The sequence below is a fragment of the Hyperolius riggenbachi genome, chromosome 9, assembly GCF_040937935.1.
Source record: "Hyperolius riggenbachi isolate aHypRig1 chromosome 9, aHypRig1.pri, whole genome shotgun sequence".
Taxonomy (NCBI): Eukaryota; Metazoa; Chordata; class Amphibia; order Anura; family Hyperoliidae; genus Hyperolius; species Hyperolius riggenbachi.
Window position 1 is genome coordinate 8,412,967 of NC_090654.1, and position 17,260 is coordinate 8,430,226.

General features: G+C 42.5%; 1 protein-coding gene across 1 annotated transcript in view; it reads left to right on the forward strand.

Moving 5' to 3' along the window:
• The window catches only part of LOC137532381 (inter-alpha-trypsin inhibitor heavy chain H3-like), a 140,365-nt gene that overhangs the window by 85,683 nt on the left and 37,422 nt on the right, over positions 1 to 17,260 (forward strand). Inside the window, exons 12-14 of the mRNA XM_068252814.1 lie at positions 231 to 416; positions 3,674 to 3,813; positions 9,998 to 10,146. Of these exons, the coding sequence (XP_068108915.1) occupies positions 231 to 416; positions 3,674 to 3,813; positions 9,998 to 10,146 (475 nt within the window). The remainder of the gene's footprint in view (positions 1 to 230; positions 417 to 3,673; positions 3,814 to 9,997; positions 10,147 to 17,260) is intronic.

The window sequence follows — 17,260 nt, forward strand, 5'->3', positions numbered from 1 at the left end:
CTAATACGCATTACCATAGCAACACTCGCGGTGCTTGAGTACCCTGGGTCAGAATTAAATTGTGACTCATGGTACACTGTGGCAGTAGTACCGGTAATATTGCTATGCGTTGTCTCTGCACGGCAATGCTACCGCTTGTTAGTGCATAAGGCCTATCTGTTCTCCAGATAGCAAATACAATCTATAATACATTTCTGTATCCCAATTATTGAGCATTTTTTCTGTTATAGGGATTTTATAGTGAAGTTGCCAACCCAACACTGGTGAATGTGGAAATGCAGTATACCGAGAACGCCATTGCCAACCTCACCCAGAACAGCTTCAAGCAGTACTTTGACGGCAGTGAAATTGTGGTTGCCGGACGAATAATCGATAATGACCTGGACTCATTTACCGCGGATGTAAAAGCAGATGGGGTAGGTATAGAGACTGTCCTGTTCAATGCGGTAGGCAAGACTTAGCTATGTAAAACCATGCCCAAACTTTGCAATGCCCAAAATGTTTACACAGTCTCGGATCTTTCCACTATCAGTCGTGGAGTTGTCATAACCAACCAAAATACTGCAAACGGGTTCTTAAAGCGGTATTGTCACCATGAAAATCAAATTTCAACAGCAACTGGTCTGAGTGTATTAAGTGATAAAGATGCTAATCCTGCATTCAAAACTTGCAAAACTTTTTCTACTGTTATGGTTTGGAGTTATCACATACTTTAGGAGCACTGGCCCTAGTGCCAAACAGTGCCAAAGAGTTGAATGCTGGGAGTTATTTTTATCTATAATACATTCCTCCTCTTCCATTTATTTCCCTATCTAGCTGCTTATCAGAAACACCCTCTGATTACTTGTGTTTACAAGCATGGCTGAGGTGACTCAGAGATTGGAGGATAAGACAGTGTAGTTGTTAGCATACACCTCAGTGGGAGTGTCTGAAGACTCTGGGAGGAGGGCAGCTAATGAATACACAATGAGCAAGAGAAAGGAGGGGGGGGGGGGGAAACAAGAGTCGGGGAGGATATGATGTCAGCATTAGCTTGGCAAGATGGTCACTGCCTAGAATAGGATTTTCTGCTTTTCCATTATAAAATTCACAGGAATCATTACGTGGATAGCACAATACATCTGTTATGTAAGTAGAAGTAGTATTTATCTACTTATATATGTGTTTTTTATTTCTAGGTTAGCATGGGTGTCGCTTGTTCTTTAAAGAAAACCTGTAGCAAAAAAAACCTTCCCTAGGGGGTACTCACCTCGGGGGAGGGGGGGGGGGGGCAAGCCTCCGGATCCTATTGAGGCTTCCCCTGTCCTCCTCGGTCCCACGGCGGTGGCGATAAAGCTCCCCAAACAGCGGGGATGTAAATATTTACCTTCCTGGCTCCAGCGCAGGCGCAGTATAGGCTCTCCGCTCAGAGATTGGCGGAAATAGCCGATCGTTGTCGGCCCGCTCTGCAAGTCTCCTGCAAGTCTCCTGCAAGTCTCCTGCACCTGCGCAGTAGAGCGGACCCGACAGAGATGGCTATTTTCGCCTATCTCCGTGCGCAGAGCCGCAACAGCGCCGCTGGAACCAGGGAAGGTAAATATAGCAAGCCTATGTCAGGCTTGTCGAGCACAGATTGCTGGATGCTTCGGGGGAGCCAGCACTGGATTGCCTGCAGCTACAGGGGAGGGGGAAGCCTCACTGGGACCCTGAGGTGATTCCTCCCAGGGGAACTTTTTTTTTGTTACAATTTTTTTTGTTTCTCTTTAAAGTTCTATAAGATGTCACAGGCACGCCATTCCTACCTAAATTTATTAAATCTTATCCTGAAAAGCTTGGTAAACAAATGGTAAAACGGTTTGTTTTTGTGAGAGAAACTGCTTATGGACAGAAAGGACCTAGCCAGACATACCGTATAAGTATTAATTATTAATTAGCTCTTTTCTTGAACACTTTAAAACAACAATGAAAGACAAAGTGCTTCGCTGGTACTTGCCCACTTCTTCAGGTCAAATAGTCAGTGTCTTAAGAAACAATGTCTACAACTAAGAGAGCCTGTATTTCTCGACATATTCTCCCAGTATTCCTCTACTTCATATATTTATGGTTGTATGCAATGATTTTACTGATGATTGATGATTATACTCTTATTATTATTATTGATTTATATAGCGCCAGCACCTTCCGTGGCGCTGCACAACAGCATACAGGGTATAACAATACAAAATAAACAATACAACAGTTAATACAAGGCAATGGTGGAATACAGCTAATGCAATGAATACGGTAAATCAATGACAGATTTTTACCCAGGGGTGGAAGATAAGAGCAGCATTGAGAGACAGAAGGGGAACGAGAGCCTAGTCAGTTCAAGTGGGATGAAACTCCATATTAACTGAAAAAAAAAATAACCATCCAATAATAAATGATTTATCCCTCCCACAGCAAACAGCACCTAGACAACAGGCTTAAACTACAGTGTAAAGTCTCCAAAGGGAGGGGGATTCAATTACCTTCCGGACATAGTGTCCTTATCTTATCTGAATTGGGAAGTTTTTTTTTTATTTGCATTTTGAGATAAGCTTGTTACTGGGAGCTAGTCTACTTTAGGGGACCCACCGTAAATCCCCATAGAGAATTTGACCTGTGCTGAAAACGGAGCGAATTTCCGCTTTCAGCTCTTCTAAACCCCCACAAGTTATATATCTATGGAAAGCTGAGAATCTACTCTAACGAATGATGCTATTTTCGGTGAGCAAAAGGTGAAACTCACCGTGTACGAGGTGCCGAACGGCCGCGATCGCGGCTCCGTCGGCCATCTTGGTTCTGTGTTGCTCATATTTTTCTCCCTCCTCATTGGAGGGATTGTTAGCTGGGGGCGTGCCAGAGAGAAGAAAAAAAAAAAAGTGAAATGTTTTCTACTGGCAATGGCTTCCTATTTACTACTGCGCTGGGCGGTGTTGTGTGTTGGCAGATGGGAGGGGGGAGCAGGAGGATGTAATTTCCTATCTGTTCGGCACGGTTTAATTTCATTCGGCCAAACTTATTTTTTTCACAGCCCTGAAGGTCGGTAGACATGGTAACTGGTGAGTCTTGTGAGAGCAGTTTCTGGCACGCCCCCAGCTAACAATCCCTCCAATGAGGAGGGAGAAAAATAGGAGCAGCACAGATGTAAGATGGCTGACGGAGCCGCGATTGTGGCCGTTCGGCGCCTCGTACACGGTGAGTTTCAGCTTTTTCTCACCGAAAGTGGCACCATTCGTTAGAGCAGATTCTGAGCTTTCCATAGATATATGACTTGTGGGGGTTTCAACAAGCTGAAAGCGGAAATTCGCTCCGTTTTCAGCACAGGTCAAATTCTCTATGGGGATTTACGGTGGGTCCCCTAAAGTAGACTAGCTCCTGTTACTGTGCCTAAAAAAGACATCCCACAATCCTGTTGGCACTGCACAGTTTGGCCCAGCTTAGCAGCAAAGGCACACAGACCAGGTAAAAAAAAAAAAAATTGGGAAATATAGGGACTTATTAAAAAAAAACACAATTATTTGGAGCACTAACTTTTTGTGGGCAATTTTTTGAGCTAACTGTACTGATACCTTCTTTATTAAAAATTTAAAAATGTATAAGCCTTTAAGCCATGTTTTTATTCTCAAGTAGCCTCATTGTATATGTTGATGTTTGTGTAATATGTGAACAGGCAGAAGAGTCTCTGAATTACACAGAAAATGTTCCGATCCAAGACAAGGACGAGGTGAAGGAGCAGCAGGAATACATATTTGGTGATTTTACGGAGAGGCTCTGGGCTTATCTCACCATACAGCAGCTGCTGGAGAAGAGGTACGATGCCATGGAACAGCTGGCAAGAAGCTGCATTAAATGGTTTGCTCTATTTTTGCTAGTTTAATAATAACCCATCTCTCCATCTTTGAGTTAATCTGTATGGAAGAGTTAGAGGCTTTATATTTGGAGAGTACAGGAAGGTGATGCAGGACTTGGTGGGGTTATCTGTGTTGCTGCTCAGATATTGTCACATAGCTGGATAGCTGGAGACCCTTGTGCTGACTGAGGGCAGCAACTCATGCAGCTTACTAACTGGGGACACTGGAGAAGGTACATGGGGCCACCAGTTAACACAGGGCAGGAGTGCTTGCAGAACCAGTGGCGTGACGCTTTGGCATGTGACCAGGAAGGAACCGTAGCGCTCCCACAGGCTGAGTCTGGGACTGCAATGACTCCAGGTAAGTTCTACGGATGCTCATTCCGATTTTGCGGAATTGAAATTTCGGAGTTCTGATCGGAAATCTGAATTTCCGATCGGAAAATGGAACTCGGAAATCTGATTTCTGCAGAAATACTGCATTACTGTAATTCACTCATTTTAGCCCCATTATAGAACTCAAAATCAATGGAGCAATCAGAGAATGCAGAGTCAGTTCAAAAGTATTTGGCCAATCAGAGAATGCAAAAAAATGACCCAAAAAACAATACTCGGAAATCCGTGAAATCGGTAATCGCCAATGGCGGATATTGGAATTTCTGCAGAATCGGAAATTGGCATTTCCGACCATCCCTGGTAAGTTCCAAGGCAGATGAGAGTTCGGTAACAGAGCAGGCAGTCAGACAGAGCAGGATTCAGCAGCAGAGCGGGTTCATGGAAAGGCGCAGGTGAGAGTTCGGTAACAGAGCAGGCAGTCAGACAGGCAGGATTCAGCAGCAGAGCGGGTTCATGGAAAGGCGCAGGTGAGAGTTCGGTAACAGAGCAGGCAGTCAGACAGGGCAGGATTCAGCAGCAGAGCGGGTTCATGGAAAGGCGCAGGTGAGAGTTCGGTAACAGAGCAGGCAGTCAGACAGGGCAGGATTTAGCAGCAGAGCAGGTTCATGGAAAGGCGCAGGTGACAGTTCGGTAACAGAGCAGGCAGTCAGACAGGGCAGGATTCAGCAGCAGAGCAGGTTCATGGAAAGGCGCAGGTGAGAGTTCGGTAACAGAGCAGGCAGTCAGACAGGGCAGGATTCAGCAGCAGAGCGGATTCATGGAAAGGCGCAGGTGAGAGTTCGGTAACAGAGCAGGCAGTCAGACAGGGCAGGATTCAGCAGCAGAGCGGATTCATGGAAAGGTGCAGGTGAGAGTTCAGTAACAGAGCAGGCAGTCAGACAGTACAGGATTCAGCAGCAGAGCGGGTTCATGGAAAGGTGCAGGTGAGAGTTCGGTAACAGAGCAGGCAGTCAGACAGGGCAGGATTTAGCAGCAGAGCGGGTTCATGGAAAGGCGCAGGGGACAGTTCGGTAACAGAGCAGGCAGTCAGACAGGGCAGGATTCAGCAGCAGAGCGGGTTCATGGAAAGGCGCAGGTGAGAGTTCGGTAACAGAGCAGGCAGTCAGACAGGCAGGATTCAGCAGCAGAGCGGGTTCATGGAAAGGCGCAGGTGAGAGTTCGGTAACAGAGCAGGCAGTCAGACAGGGCAGGATTCAGCAGCAGAGCGGATTCATGGAAAGGCGCAGGTGACAGTTCGGTAACAGAGCAGGCAGTCAGACAGGGCAGGATTCAGCAGCAGAGCGGATTCATGGAAAGGCGCAGGTGACAGTTCGGTAACAGAGCAGGCAGTCAGACAGGGCAGGATTCAGCAGCAGAGCGGGTTCATAGAAAAGCGCAGGTGAGAGTTTGGTAACAGAGCAGGCAGTCAGACAGGGCAGGATTCAGCAGCAGAGCGGGTTCATGGAAAGGCGCAGGTGAGAGTTCGGTAACAGAGCAGGCAGTCAGACAGAACAGGATTCAGCAGCAGAGCAGGTTCATGGAAAGGCTTCTTCACATCCTTCTGTCTCTTCATGCACAGCTCCCATAGTCCCTCTTTTAGAAGGACAGTCCCTCTTTGGGAATCCAGTCCTTCTGTCCCTCTTTCTTCCTCATATGTCCCTCTTTCAGGACTGATGCATAGATCTGCGTAAATATATGTATTGTTCTACTGAGAAATGCCTTTAATATACTCTAAATGTTATTTATATCCTTTAAATTGATATATTTCTTATTTTCAAATGTTAATATGAAGGAAAATGAACCAGGATAGAAAGGATCAGTGTGGTTTGAATTATGCAACAACACATTTTTCCAATGAAATCTTTATGGTTTGTATAGCTATGGGTGTGTCAGGGGCGTGATTAGGGGTGTGGCATGGGGTGTGTCCTAAGTGTTCCTCTTTCTTATCTCAATATGTTGGGAGATATGCTTCATGTAATCCCAGACACACTCAATGACGTTAAGATCGGGGCTCTGTGTCAGAGGCGCTATTCGTGCTCCTGACGAGATACTGTTTGTCCCCTATCTTATTGCCTGATGAAGCTGGCTGTGCCTGCGAAACGCGTTGCATTTTTTGGGGAACCAATAATAAATTTATTTGTTTAATTCAGACAGTATTTTGAGTCTGCTTTCCGGAGGTAAGTCCACCACTGCCTCCCAGCAAATTTTAAAATTTTTATTACCTTTTATCCTGCTGGCGCCTCTGTTCTCTTACGTTAATACTGTGTCCACCCCTGGTGGAGGGGTGACCTACCCCTACTTTCCTGATCTACAGAGAGCGACATCTTAATCCTGAGTGAGGACAGGTCTAATCTCCTCACCTGCATCTACAGTGGTTGCCTAAAAGGTAACCCATGTTTGTGAGTATATTCATCTCACACTTACATTTATCCACGGTTTCCAATACATACTACACTATATTGGGCTCTCGGTGTTTCTTATTTAAGTATCTGTCTGTGTTTCTCAGCATTGAGAACAAACATGCCTCCGATGAAGTGAAGGTGATCCTTGGGAAACGCGTCAGGCCACTGCAAGCATCTTATTTATTCTTTTTTTCTGTACAATACATGTTTGTTACTTTCCTATTGGCACAGATAGTTTGTGGTTTACTAATATCCTGATCCAGCTGAGGACCCATCTAGAGAGCTTCAAAGGCTTCCATATTGGATCCCTGGACGTTGCTTCCACACAGATGGGGCGATCGAGGATAGATCAACAGTGGTTTTTTATCCACTATTACACGTGTCTGCTGAACGGTCAATGCTGGATCAAGGATCTGTAGTATTTTATACTTCTAAACACAAGCAGCTCTTCCTTATCATTCTTACAGTTCCCTGCCGTATTGTGGTATTCTATGAATGAACAGCAGCACACTTGTGTTTTTAATCTTGGAACTATTACAGTGTGCGCCAAGTGAGCTCCCCCCACGGCAGGGCCGGGCCGAGGCATAGGCTGGAGAGGCTCCAGCCTCAGGGCGCAGTGTAGGAGGGGGCGCAGAATTCATTCAGCTGTCATTCCTAATTGTGTATGAAGCAGAAAGAAATAAGAAAAGGGGATATATGGCAGTGACTGCAAGCCAGATAACTAGATATTAAGGTGTTGGGGAGGTTGTGGGCCCTGTGGCCCTCTTAGTCTAATAGCAATCAGTTAGTGACAGCTGAGGTGGGAGGGATGGAGGGGCGCACTGTCTCAGCCTTGGGTGCTGGAGGACCTTGTCCCGGCTCTGCTCCACGGACTAGGGGTTTACTCTACAATTTTACTTTGATTGATGTTCTGTCCATTACCAGGCATTGCATTACCTGAATACAATCACTCGACCCAGCAAAGAGATAAAACAGTGGCGTGCAACAATCTAGTGCTAAATAGGTTTAATAAACGGAAATGAAACGGCAAAATACCGTCTATAACAAAAACAAAATCGGAGATGAAACGTCAAATTGCGTCTATAACAAAAAACGATTTTTACACTTGTACGAAGCATAGTACAGTGGTAGATTTTACAGATATTTTGCTGCAATTATACCTAACTATAGGCTCACAGAGATCTCTCCCTATCCCTAACCCCTAGACCCCCTTTGTGTAAATATACATAATTAAATAAATGTTATATATTACAAATATTGTACTGTAACTATACCTAACCCTACTCTCATACAGAGGCCTCCCTGTACCTATCCCTAACCTCTAGACCCCCCTGGTGGTGCCTAACTCTGGTGGTGCCTAACTCTAACCACCCCCCTGGTGGTGCCTAACCCTAAGACCCCCGTGGTGGTGCCTAACCCTAAACCACCCCTGGTGGTGCCTAACTCTAAGACCACCCCTAGTGGTGCCTAACCCTAAGACCTCCCTGGTGGTGCCTAACCCTAAGACCCCCTGGTGGTGTCAAAACCTTAAAAGCTCTCTGGGGGTGCCTAACCCTAAATCTCCCTTGGTGGTGCCTAACACTAACCATCCCCACTGCACAAACATCCTTACACACATATAAACAATATGTTTAATCCTTAAAATACTTCACTATAAATAACATGAATAGAATAATTTATATTCTTGTAATAGAATAAATAGCCTTAAAATCACGTACACATTAATAATATAAATAGAAAAAGGTGTGTGTGTATATATATATACTGTATATGTGTGTATATATATATATATATATATATATATATATATATATATATATATATATATATATATATAAATAAATAGCCTTACAATGACGTACGCATTTAAAATCTTAAAATAACGGTAATACTAAAAGCGATATATTAGTAAGATAATAAATCTAAAAATATAATCAACGTATTATGAGTCTAAAAAACAAAGTTAATACCAAAAGTGATGTATTTCTAATAGAATAAGGTTGACAACGATATTTAAGGATTATTCGCATGAAAACGAATTTAAAGTAATAAAATAAGTGTAAACGAAAATTTACTTATTACAGTCCTGAAAGCGAAATTTATAAACGAAAAAATAAGTATAACATAAAGTCAAAACGAATTTGGAAACGATATTTGTTATAAACCTTATTTTGTAAACGAAAACTATTGTTAATACGATCCCTGCAAGCAAAATTTATAAACGGAAAATAAGTAGAACCTCCTGAAAACGAAATTTAAAAATGAAAAAATAAGTATAACACAAAGTCAAAACGAATTTGGAAACGATATTTGTAATAAACCTTAATCTGTAAACGAAAACTTTTAACACGATTCCTGCAACCGCTATTTCCCGGGCGCCCAAATTTCCTGTCGGGCGCCCAATAGCCGACATTTTGCATTGCAGTCTATGGTTGTGCCTTTTCTGTCCATTAGCCATATGCGCCTTTTTTTACTGCTTCCAAACAGTGCATACCTGACCTCCCCCCTCCTCCCCTTCAGTAAGCCTTATACAGGGCCGGCCTTAGGTTTCACAGCGCCCTGAGCGTAAACAGATTTTGGTGCCCCCCCAAACATTCTCTTCTCGCAAGCACACACACGCCCATGTGCAAGATCCACTTTAGTGTATATAGGCAGATCCCCCCCCCTTTGGTGTATATAGGCAGATCTATATGCTACTGGCACGCACGACTCACACAGACACAGCAAGAGGCAGCAGCAGGTTCCTGGAGTCTTCGCCCCCATCACCCCCAGCAGCACCAGGGAGCGGAACTACCACTCGCTGCAGCCACAGACCCAGAGCACGCAGCCAGCAAGTAGAAATGCAGCCAGGGCTAGTTAAATGCACATCACGTGCGCCCCCCTGGAATCCGGCGTCCTGAACGACCGCTCCGGTCGCTCAGGTCAAAGGAGGGCCATGGCCTAATAGTCCCCTTAGCCAACTACATATAGGTTGGAAAGCCAGGAGACAAGAGCCAGGAAGCGTGAGGAGCTCCTTCCTAGGTGATACCGGCTTGCCTGGCTTTTACATTGAGGAGGGGCTGTGGATTGGGGTGCAATAATGATTCCCCCCAAAAGAGGCAAAATATGAATTAAATATTGATGAAATAAATCCTATCTGCTTATTAAGCAGATTGTAAAATTGTCATGCCATAATCAGTTAATATTTATAAATATTCTTTTTTTTTTAATTTTATTTTATTCTGGCTCGTTTGCCGAGAACCTCCCAGCTTTTCTTATCTGTCCCTTGCCCCCCGGCACTGATCAACCAATCGGGATAGTTGAATTTACTTATTGTTAATATTGTTTTTCTCTTTATCAGCTCTAAAACTATTTCATTTTCACTCAGGATTTCTGCTGACCCATCAGAAGACGATTCTCTGGAGCAGAAGGCTCTGGGCCTCGCTCTGAAGTACAGGTTTGTGACGCCTCTAACATCGATGGTGGTCACCAAGGACAAGGAGAATGAGACGATGATTGCTGATAAATTTGAAGAAGGTAGGAGAAGCATGCGGGATTGTATTGGTGTACGATGGTGGCCACATGTGCTGCAATCTAAGAGAACCATCTATACGCAACAGATAAACTAAACATCAGCAACAAAGAGGCTGAATAGTACCAGTCCAATGTATCGCTCACCACAGATTCAGTCTGATCCATCAAAAAGATGCTACAAATTGGTCATTTTAGGTGGAAAGACATGTGCTTCATTGGCTTTGTGCCAATTCAATCAATTTCAGTTACAGACGCGTTCTGTTGTTATAAACGGGATTGGAGGGCGGATGGAGTGGTGCAGGAGGAGCGTCACAGAGTGGGGAGAATAATTCCATTGGCCAGCGCTCGGCAAAGTCGATCCGCCAGACAGATCGCTTGCTGATTGTGTACACACATTGCCTGCTGAGACTGTCATTATTGGCTGCTTTGGCCAATTTTAAACAACAACAAACAAACACAGAAAATTTATATCGCGCTTTTCTCCTGGCGGACTCAAAGCGCCAGAGCTGCAGCCTCTAGGACACACTCTACTATAGGCAGTAGCAGTGTTAGGGAGACTTGCCTAAGGTCTCCTACTGAATAGGTGCTGGCTTACTGAACAGGCAGAGCCAAGATCCGAACTCTGGTCTCCTGTGTCAGAGGCAGAGCCCTTAACATTACACTATCCAGCCACAGTGTGTAGAAGGGTTTAGACTTTAATTATTTTTTTATGTTTTGAATAGTGTGAGGAAGGCCTGGAACGTTTTTTCTTAATTTTCTTAGCGCTGAACACCCGCTGTCCATAAGCCACACGTTAGGCCTGTCACCCACTAGGAATCCTTATAGCGCTTTAAAATCAGCCGTGTGAAGCGATTTCTAGGGCATTTGCGACCGTGATTTGAAGCGCTGTACAGTAAACTGTACAGCGCTTCCAATTTGCGATTGCAGGTTTTTTAAAATAAAACTTTATTATACTTACCAGGCATCCTTCTTCCATCCGTAGCCCCGCCCCTTAACCACTTGGCCCTATCTGGACGGATATATCCGACTAGATAGACTGTGCTGCTCCTGCAGCGTGGTGCGCGCGATAGGGCACGCTCCCACTGCCTGCCGCTAGCCCCCCGATCAGTGAATGGGAATATAATTCCCATTCACCGATCTAAGCCCCCCGGAGAAATACCGACGCTTTCTAAGCAGAGAGCGCGGTATTTCTGCCTGGAAAAAAAATTTGCAGCCTCCTAATAGTTGCTGCAGCGTGATCGTACACTCCAGGAACTTTTTTGACTGTGGCCATCTTGTGGCCAAATAGTAAACTGCACCCACATACATTTTTTAAATAAAGAATTACATTATATTAGATCTAAAAAATAGCTGTTTACTTCCCAAACTAAAATCACTCATACATACATTTTTTAATTAAAAAATAAATAAAAAAAATTACAATTAAAAAAAACTACATAAATAGTTACCTAAGGGTCTAAACTTTTTAAATATACATGTTAAGAGAGCATCTTATTAATTTTTTTTAAAAGTATAAGCTTGTAAATAGTGATGAACGCAAATTGAAAAAATGCACCTTTATTTCCAAATAAAATATCGGCGCCAGTGCTGGTCGTAATGGAAAAATATACGCTTACGGATCATTACGCGTAATTTTACGCGATTACGCATTACGCACTTACGGTTACGGCGTAGGAAATTATCTACGGTACATCACTGTAATTACGCGTAAACTTACGCAGTTACGCGTAAGGATACCGTAATGTAGGCGCTTACACTACGATGTTACGCGTAGTGCCGTAATACCCATTAATGCGTATTTTTTGACGCATACGGACGATATGTACGCAATAGCCGTCAATGTGACAGTTATTGCGTACATATCATTCGTATGCGTCAAAACATACGCTTATACTGAAGGGCGGGAGAAGATACTATTGGTTGCTTAGGATGTTGACTGATTGGCTACTCTTAGAAAAGGGGAGTTTTTACGTTAGTAATTACGCGTAAAATTACGCGTAAGTGTTCGTAAAATTACGCATACCTAGCAATTACGGTAGACAGTGTAATTACGATACCACTTTACTGCTTATGCGTAAACAATTACGCGTAAGACCTTAAGTTATGCGTAACGCTTACGCGTAAATTTACATTGAATTACGATGCGTAATTACGCTCATGCGTAATTTTGGCCCAGCACTGATCGGCGCCATAAAGTGTGATAGGGACATCGTTTAAATGGCATAATAAATGGGACAAATATGCAAATAAAATACATGGGTTTTAATTACGGTAGCATGTATTAATTTTAAACTACAATGGCCAAAAACTGAAAAATAATGATTTTTTCCATTTATTTCTTAATCTTCCTGTTAAAATGGATTTAGAAAAAAATAATTCTTAGCAAAATGTACGACCTAAAGAAAGCCTAATTAGTGGCAGAAAAAACAAGATATAGATTAATTCATTGTGATTAGTAGCGATAAAGTTATTGGCGAATGAATGGGAGGTGAACTTTGCTCGGATGCATGAGATTTTCCACGCTGTAGGATGAAGTGGTTAAAGGCAGAGGTCATAGGTGCTTCTCTTTCACCAATCAGATAAGCGCCTGTGACCTCTTCCTTTACGGACGGTAGAAGAAACTACAGAGACCCAGTGAGTATAATAAAGTTTTATTAAAAGCTAATCGCACGTCCCCCCTTTGATAAGCGATTTATGCAGAGCTTATATACTTTGCATTGAGCGCAAACGCACTCGAAATGCTGCTTGTCCTGCGATTAACAACCCAAAAGATTGTCCACAGGCCTCATATCTTGCTTCATATATCATGGAGAGTCACAGATCACAGTAGGAGGTACATCAAGCCTCCAATGCAAATCCTGTTTATACATGTTTATACATACCTGTTTATACATGTTTATACAGGGGCAGCACGGTGGCGTAGTGGTTAGCTCTCTTGCCTTGCAGCGCTGGTTCCCTGGTTCGAATCCCGGCTAGGGCACTATCTGCAAAGAGTTTTTATGTTCTCTCCGTGTCTGCGTGGGTTTCCTCCGGGCACTCCGGTTTCCTCCCACATTCCAAAAACATACAGATAAGTTAATTGGCTCCCCCTAAAATTGGCCCTAGACTACAGTACTTACACTACATAATATAGACATATGGCAATGGTAGGGATTAGATTGTGAGCTCCTTTGAGGGACAGTTAGTGACAAGATATATATATATACACACTGTACAGCGCTGCGTAATATGTCGGCGCTATATAAATACTAAATAATAATAAAATAATAATAATAATGTCCTGCGATTGTAATTACCCCAATCGCACTTATGGGTTCCCCCCACTCACTTTTATTGGCAAAGCGTTTTGGGGATTGTCGGCAACCCCAACACACGGCCAAAAACGCCCTAGTGGGTTCCCACCCTGAGGAGTGAAACATTTATGAACCAATTTTTCAGATATGTTAATGTACGTAATTCTGCATAACTTTTATATTTAGCTTTTTATTTGCATGGAACTTTAACTTACATTTGGGGATGGTGTGACCAGTTGTATTTACAGATCATAGTTTTCAGGAAGTGGTTCCTACTACAGAATAATTTCTAATTCAGGCCTCCGACAGCCCGAAGATCACGGCCATCCAGTACTTGTTTTTGGCCTTGTCCCTATCATACCGAGGTTTCTCCAGACTCTCTGAATATATAAAATTATCTAATATAGATGCAGAAATCCACAAATGATTTGCTATTTTATGTTAGAGGACAAAAAACATGACTTTTACTAACCTGGAGTTTCTTCCAGCTCCCCTGTAGTTTATGAGTTCCCTCTGTTGTGCCCATCCTCCTAAGAAGAATCTTCAACCCACCTTGGTCGCAGGTTACTGCGCATGCACTGTCCTGTCCTGTGTCTCCATCAATCACATTCCGATGACCATGAGCATCCTGTGCATGGGCAGTACAATTTTTTTCTGAAACATACAGAGGGGCGAACTAGTGACATAGGGTCAGTAGTAAAGAAATAATAAAGAAAAATAAACATTGGGGGAGCGATCACAGCCCACCAACAGAAAGGGTAATGCTATAGTCTGACCCAGTCCGACCCAGTCCCGACCCGGACAGAAACTGTCACTTGCATAACCAATTTTTAACTTTTTTAGGCAGAGAAATTAAAAAAGAACACAGAATAGTGATTTGTGTGCTTGGCACTATACATACACATATCTATCTCATCATGTCATCTTGGTTGTCCTTTAAAGCAGATCCGAGATGAAAAAGTTAACTATAACAAGTAACTTGTTTATATATCTTATCTAAAGTTTAGATAGTTTACACAGCAAATCTAGCTGAAAACAGCTTCAACAGTATATGATTATTTATTCGTGTGATACAATGAGGGCAGCCATGTTCTGTTTATCACATTACACACAGGCAAGCTGATCTGTATCTCCCACTCCCCTCTCCTACTCCCTCCTCCCCTCTGCCTCTGAAATCTCTGGCTAGTAACCTCCTCCTCCTTCTCAGACTGAGCTCCCATAAGCCCTTGCTACATGGCTCTCAAAGTGCCAAGGCACTCTGGAGAAGCTGTGGGCGAGGCTTGTTTAGTTTATGGGGAATTAGAGTATTAAAACAAAAAAAGTATTGGGCTGGAGGAATGCCTTATAAACTATATGAAAGGAATACAATTATGCAATGTGTAAAAGTTTATTTCGGATCCACTTTAAGAAATCATGATGTTCACATGTTAATTCTAATGAATCCCATTGGCCTGGTAGTATTACATATTAGAAAATGAGCTTATTTGCAAAATATTATTTTAAACTATTTGCTTTGTTTCCATTTTTCTCCCGCATGCTCTGAAATTTCTGACCAATCACTCGCTAGGAGCTGGTAAGTACTTCATACTCTCCTCAACTCTGGTCTCTTGCTTTGTAATGTCTATTGTTACTCCAGCACCTCGCTCTGCAGTATAAATCCTGTATTATCTTATATCCAGCATTGCCACGGAACTCTCATATCTGCATATCAGTGTCAGGCGTGGTTCGGAGACCTCCCATAATTCATGCAGGCTAACAGCACATGCCAAACTAGTAGGATTGCATTTCTATATGAATAAAGAACTAAAAAAAATGTAATTTTCAAAATGATGCTTAAATTTGGGAAACTTTCAGGCAAACCGCACTAGTCTGTATATTACCAATTACCCATGATTGAATAGCCCTACATGTCTACTTTTCCAAATGGTGATAGTTGTGACATTTTTCCTGATGGTTAGGTAATTATGGACTCATTGTTAATACAGTATAAGGAGAAAAACGTACACACATTAAAGAAAAAAATACCTTTATTTCAAAATAAAATATCTTCACCATACATTGTACCAGCAGCAACATAATTTAAGTGTTAAAATAAAGGGCATAAATAGATCGCAATGAGCATAATAAGAGTGTATACTGTTTAGGCAACAACAAAAGTTTGTTTCGGACGAGATGTGCCCTTCATCAGGCCTCTGTATAAAAGATTCCCATCAGCCCAAAGAAGCGCACTCCCTATCCAGCCGCATGGTGATCCTGTAGACCGGCTTTTGGGATGGTGTGACCGCCTCTTCTTGGTGCAGATGCTTCCTCTTTTAATATCCTATACCAGGGGTGCCCACACTTTTTTAGCTCGAGAGCTACTTCGAGAACTATCTGGTCACAGTGATCTACTGCACTACAGCATACTGCGCCCCTCCCCCATAATTGGGCGGAATCCCACTTCCCCATCTCCAAACATACAGTAATTAGGCACAGTCTCCCATCAATATTTAAATGTAGATCAGAGTCCCCCCTAAATGCACACATATATTTAAAGGGAACCAGAGAGGAAGCACCCTTGTGTATTTTACCATATATATCAGTAAGAACATTAGAGAAAACACTTACCATGCTCTCTGTTTCCTCCTCACTGCTAAAAGTGTCTGTTAACAGCAGTCACAAGAATCCCAGACTGAGCAATTAAATCTGGCTTTGCTGGGAATGATTATAGCTGAGTCATTATAGCAAAGCCACAAGGGGGCAGGCTTGGGCTTGAAATAACACCACAGAATACATACTTAGCTATAATCTTTCTGTAGCAAAGCTAGATGGAGCAGCCTGACTTCTCAGTCGAGGATTCTTATCAGACGTGATAACAGTCAGATTACACAGAGAACAATGAAACAAAGGGCAGATTAGGTGTTTACTGTCATGTTCCCACTGATTTATAAGGTAAAATACAAGAGGGTGCTTCATCTCTGGTTCTCTTTAAGAAGTATCCCCCTTAACCACTTGAGGACCGCAGTGTTACACCCCCCCTAAAGACCAGGCCATTTTTTACAATTCAGCACTGCACAGATTTAACTGTTTATTGCTCGGTCGTACAACTTACCACCCAAATGAATTTTACCTCCTTTTCTTGTCACTAATACAGCTTTCTTTTGGTGCTATTTGATTGCTGCTGTGATTTTTAGTTTTTATTATATTCATCAAAAAAGACAGGAATTTTGTAAAAAAAAAAATATATTTTTAACTTTCTGTGGTAAAATTTTTCAAAAAAAGTAAAATTGCTATACAAGTTTTTGTTCAGATTTATTGTGCTACATGTCTTTGATTAAAAAAAATCCAATAAGTGTATATTTATTGGTTTGGGTAAAAGTTATAGCGTTTACAAACTATGGTACAAAAAAAAAGTGAATTTGCGCAGTTTGAAGCAGCTCTGACTTTTCTAAGCAACTGTCATGTTTCTTAAAGAGAAACTCCAACCAAGAATTGAACTTTATCCCAATCAGTAGCTGATACCCCCTTTTACATGAGAGATATATTGCTTTTCACAAACAGACCATCAGGAGGCGCTATATGACTGATTTTGTCCTGAAACCCCTCCCACAAGAAGCTCTGGGACTGCGTACTTTTGGCAGTTTGTTACAATGTAACAAGGTTCACAGACAGGAATTAGCTGTTTACAGCTGTCTCTAACAGCCAAAACAGCTAGCAGCAGCTACATAACCTGCCCACAGTAAAAATGTCTCCATGTAATAAATGTCAGAATGTAAATCGGGGAGAAGTAAGATTTTACAATGAGCCAACACTGACTAAATCATTTATACTTAATTATTGTAAAA